This window comes from Prunus avium, chromosome 1, assembly GCF_965620075.1.
Source record: "Prunus avium chromosome 1, drPruAviu1.hap1.1, whole genome shotgun sequence".
Lineage (NCBI taxonomy): Eukaryota > Viridiplantae > Streptophyta > Magnoliopsida > Rosales > Rosaceae > Prunus > Prunus avium.
The window spans coordinates 34,389,908-34,394,164 of NC_142284.1; the positions used below are offsets into that span (position 1 = coordinate 34,389,908).

At 39.1% G+C, this 4,257-nt stretch overlaps 2 protein-coding genes across 6 annotated transcripts; one reads left to right on the forward strand and one right to left on the reverse strand.

Annotated features, from left to right (window-relative positions):
• The first annotated feature begins 625 nt into the window (after positions 1-625).
• Positions 626-3,285, forward strand: LOC110763361 (uncharacterized). 5 transcript variants are annotated; one of them, XM_021966128.2, is made up of 5 exons: positions 628-982; positions 1,084-1,134; positions 1,224-1,357; positions 1,450-1,535; positions 1,693-3,285. In XM_021966128.2, the coding sequence occupies exons 1-4, from the start codon at positions 680-682 to the stop codon at positions 1,490-1,492; spliced, it is 531 nt and encodes a 176-aa protein (XP_021821820.1). In that variant the 5' UTR covers positions 628-679; the 3' UTR covers positions 1,493-1,535; positions 1,693-3,285. The 5 variants fall into 5 exon arrangements, with proteins under 5 accessions (XP_021821823.1, XP_021821820.1, XP_088103540.1 ...); XM_088247414.1 differs by having other exon boundaries at positions 2,580-3,285; XM_021966129.2 differs by having other exon boundaries at positions 2,620-3,285.
• On the reverse strand, positions 1,967-3,197 carry LOC110763362 (1,4-dihydroxy-2-naphthoyl-CoA thioesterase 1-like). The gene is made up of 3 exons (XM_021966132.2): positions 3,030-3,197; positions 2,705-2,896; positions 1,967-2,195 (listed from the first exon to the last, which is right to left on the reverse strand). The coding sequence occupies exons 1-3, from the start codon at positions 3,195-3,197 to the stop codon at positions 2,043-2,045; spliced, it is 513 nt and encodes a 170-aa protein (XP_021821824.2). The 3' UTR covers positions 1,967-2,042.
• Positions 3,286-4,257: the final 972 nt, after the last annotated feature.

Genomic DNA, 4,257 nt, shown 5'->3' on the forward strand with positions numbered 1-4,257 from the left:
TTATTTGGCGAAAAAAGAAAAAAAAATTTGGAGTATCATCTCTGATTTTTTTTTTTTTTTTTTGGTCTGAACCATGGGGTGGTCCTAGATAGGCCCCAACTATGGGTGGCACCTTAAGCCTTAACCACAACCCAGACTAATCCTCACTCACACCGGGTCGGCCCGTAAGGGGTAAAGTGTTGGCCAAAGTGGTAACTCCGTACAAGAGCAGGGATCGAACCCCTGACCTCTCTTAAGGAATGAGAGTGCCGAACCACTCACACCAACTACCTTGGTTTATCATCTCTGATTTTGAGTTAGCCTCCTAAACACTTTTTTGCTTTTTAGGTTTATGTGGGTTTTAATTTTGAGGGCATTTGAGTCTATTTCATTGAGTTTTTGGCTACTTTTGAATATTTTTTTTTTATAAAAATTAATATTTCTGAACATATATGGGTAAATTTTGGCTAGTTTTGATAAAAACTCTTTTTTCAATACCAAATAATATAAAAGAGAGATTTGCCATTTGGGTTTGGGTTCTTTCTTTGATGTTATGTTGATGCACAGCTGGAGAAAAAGCCCGATTTTAATTTAAAATGTGAGTTAATGAAGCACGACGTCGTTCCATTTTCGTTTTTATCTTTTTTTGCAACATTTTGATTTCTGATGAGAAACAGATAGTTTCAGTGGAGAGAACGAGATGTGGGCTCAGTCGCTAGTGGCCACGGCGATGAAACAGGGGAACCCTTTTCATGGCAGCAAGAGAGCTGCCTCTGTAGTTTCCCAGAAACCCAATATTCCATCCGTATCGACGCTGCAACTACCGAAACTTTCAAAAACCAATTCAATTACCCCATCCACCCAAACGCAACCGCTGCTGTCTGCTTCTTCTTCTTCGTCGTCTTCTTATGCCATTGCTCCGTCCGTACAACACGTCAAAGCTCTGCGGATTCGACCCACTGCCAAATTGGGCCTTCTCTCTCTCCTCTTCGTCCTCTCCATGGTAACCCATTTCGACATTTTTACAATATTGCAATCAAACATATATTAATAAATTAACCAGCAACTGAACCCTGTTTATCGTTTTACTGGCTGGACCCGCAGGCTTTTGCTGCGCTTTTCTCCGTTGTTGTAATTTGCATCCCAACTATCAACGTATGTTACTTTCTCACTTTAGCTTTGAATTTTGAGAAATGCAATCACTTTATCAATGCATGTGGCAATCAAGCTTATTGCGATTTCAGGCTTTGAGAAGATTGGAAGCTGCTGTGAGAAAATTATCCAATGTGGTGTCCCAAGAGGTGCCTGGAACTCTGTCTTCTCTCAAACTCTCTGGCCTTGAGATCAACGAATTGACCCAACAGCTTGCCAGTCTCAGGTACTTACTGGTATTGCTTGCTTTCCCAATTCTCTTACCTTGCTTAAACACATATTTTTGCTCATACTAGTTTTATTTGTTTCGGTTTCAAGGAAAAGTATTTCCACATCCCGGTGGGAAAACGATTCAAAGTGACAATTTTTTGATGATTCAGTTCATGTGCCTCATATGTAGTCATGTAGGTTTTCTCACTCAACCTCAACTTGGTGTATGCATGCTCTAAATTGTATATTTGTAAGCTTAATCAAGTTTCAATTTTGAGTATTTGTATGTTTATGAACAAGTTACAGTTCTTATTTGTGAAGCTAATACAAAACAATTTGTGCAATGATTAGAACTTTTGGGTCAGGACTCAGGATGATCATGGAAGCTTTTTGTTGAACTCTTCCTCGGTTTCAATACTGGGAAACCGAAACTGTTTAGATTGTTAGTTTTTGTTCTTGAACTACCTAATTGGGTTGTGAATGTGTCTCATTCCTTGAACCACGTTGATGCCAAAGCTAGGCTCAGGCAGTTCCTTCTGTTTAGTGCAGAACACATTGAAAACATGGCATAAATGCTTACTTCAAGCTTGTTTGACAACCTCATCTTTTGTTTGAATTATAATGCTAAAATCAAAGTGTCTTTAATTTCTGAATTGGTTCAATATCAACAAGAGTTGAACATGAATAGGGTACAACAAAACTTATAATTTGGCAAACTTCTTCAGAGCATCACCGACATCTTTTAGATGCTCTGGCACAGGCATGTTGCATAAAAGAGTAACTCTTGATGATGATACTAAGGATTTGATGTCTGAGTTTGAAGGATTAATCTTCCACAGTCTCACCTCCCAAACCTGCCCAAAAATCAAAACAACTTTGAATGATATAATCTGTTTATTTAATATATTAAGTAAATGAAATGATAAATTGATGAAAGATAAATAAATAAAAAACCAATGTGGAGGGCATTGGCACCCTAGTTGCTTCCTGCTTTGGATAATTCGGTATTGGCATTCACATTTCCATAGTATGAAATGATGGCAGGATAGTCTGGATGGTGCCAACATGATTATTATATTTCCAGTTGGAAATTTGTGTAAATGGAGTGATGGAAAGAATGAGATGGAAAATACATGACCCTATGTGGATAATGTTGTAGAGAAGATAAAACCGTATGCACTTTCTAAATGTCATTTTTTTCTTGGACACCTACACTACACCTATTGTTGTATTAGCAGTTGTAATTACAGTTAATTGAAGTGATACTTGATGATGAAGACTGGGGAGGACTAGGAGCCCGGGAGATGGATTATAATTAAGAAGACAAGGAGGATAGGAATTTGACGGTGAAGAGCAGAGGAACCTGAATGGTTTTGCCAAGATTGACAGGCGTGGCTTCAGCAAAGATATGGTCACCAAGCTCAGCACGCTTCAAATGGTTGATGCTGAGGTGAATCCCAGCCACCCTTTGTAAACCAGAGGCCAGGTAGGCTCCCATGCTAGCCAGAGCCTCAGCTATGAGAGCTGATACCCCTCCATGCAACACCTTGAAAGGCTGGTCTCAGCAGCAAAGAACAGTTAGTCATATTACTTATTTCATTAACATCTTCTTTTAGACTTTCAGCAGGAAAAAGATTCATCATATGAACAAACAAAGAAAGATAGAAAGAAAGAAAGAAGATGATGACCTGACAGCACTTTTGGGTGACATGGAGGTGACCGGAGACCTTTTTTGGGGTTACCTCTTCAAACTCGAACCCAGTTTCATGAAGGGGAACATCCAAAGCCTCCATCTTTGACCGCGGTGATGGTGGTGGTGGTGCTGATGATGGCTTGGATTGGGACCGGGAAGCCATATCTATATCAATATATTATATATAAATATATATATCAGTGTATATGTTGTTACAATTGTGGTATATATCTATGCTCTTAGTTTCCTTCTCTGGCCTTTGGTGGTTTGCTTTGTGTATAGAGGATAGAACCAAAGCAATTCAATTCCCATTCATTGTTGGCTGTCGTTTGTTTGGTTTTTCCTGGATGAGAGTGGGTGGGAAGACTTTTTGCATTGCAGATGATGAATATCATATGACATACAGTTTGGTCTTTGGTTGGTGGTGGCATGGCATCCTTTGTTTTTCTGGAGGGTCCACTGTTCTGTTCTGTTCTGGTCCAGGGATGGATAGATGGAAGGGTAGTTTAGTCCACACGTAGCATTGTTGGAGACGAGGTTAGGTGGGAGGAGCGCCTGTGAATCTGTAATGTGGGAAGGAGGGAGGAGGATTAGGTAGCTAGGCTACTGGTCTTTGTCATCTGTTGATTTTTGCCCACATGTTATTTACTTAAATATCCATTAACTTTTTGTTTTCTTTTTAAGCCCTTTATCTGATCTAGATTTTGGACAATTTTATCCTTATGGGTTGCGCGTTGCGTGTGTATTTTGTATGCTTACTTATCTCAACTTTGTATTCTAACTTGTATAATATAAAATAAAATATAAAGTTATTCTAACTGTTTTCTTAACTTACATGGAACATAAGTATGGTCACACCCACCCACAGCCTATTATCACATATTTTAACATTTAACACACCACATCATCACAATTCCTTTTCATGTTTATAAGGAGTAATGCAATTAATATCATGCCTCTAAATGCCACCGCAACCCAAATTTAATATGCAAATACCATCTTTACCCACACATTTTGCAAATATAACTTATAAATACATACTTAGTGGCCACTTAACACTTTTTCTCACTCTCTCTCTCTCTCTCTCTCTCTCTCTCTCTCTCTCTCTTTGTGTGACCTACTCGTTCAATGTAACAGATCTCTTTCTCCTCTTCCTCTCTCTTTCTCGCCCTCTCGCCCCCTAGCCCTTCACTTGCTATGTTTGGATTTGAGCTGTTGGATTG

Coding starts and splice junctions, on each gene's coding strand:
- LOC110763361 (XM_088247413.1), top strand. CDS start 680: ATGTGGGCTCAGTCGCTAGTGGCCACGGCGATGAAACAGGGGAACCCT. Junction 1,135..1,223: donor TTTGCATCCCAACTATCAAC/GTATGTTACTTT, acceptor TTGCGATTTCAG/GCTTTGAGAAGATTGGAAGC. Junction 1,358..1,449: donor CAACAGCTTGCCAGTCTCAG/GTACTTACTGGT, acceptor TTCGGTTTCAAG/GAAAAGTATTTCCACATCCC.
- LOC110763362 (XM_021966132.2), bottom strand. CDS start 3,197: ATGGCTTCCCGGTCCCAATCCAAGCCATCATCAGCACCACCACCACCA. Junction 2,897..3,029: donor TCACCCAAAAGTGCTGTCAG/GTCATCATCTTC, acceptor TGCTGAGACCAG/CCTTTCAAGGTGTTGCATGG. Junction 2,196..2,704: donor ATCTTGGCAAAACCATTCAG/GTTCCTCTGCTC, acceptor ATTTTTGGGCAG/GTTTGGGAGGTGAGACTGTG.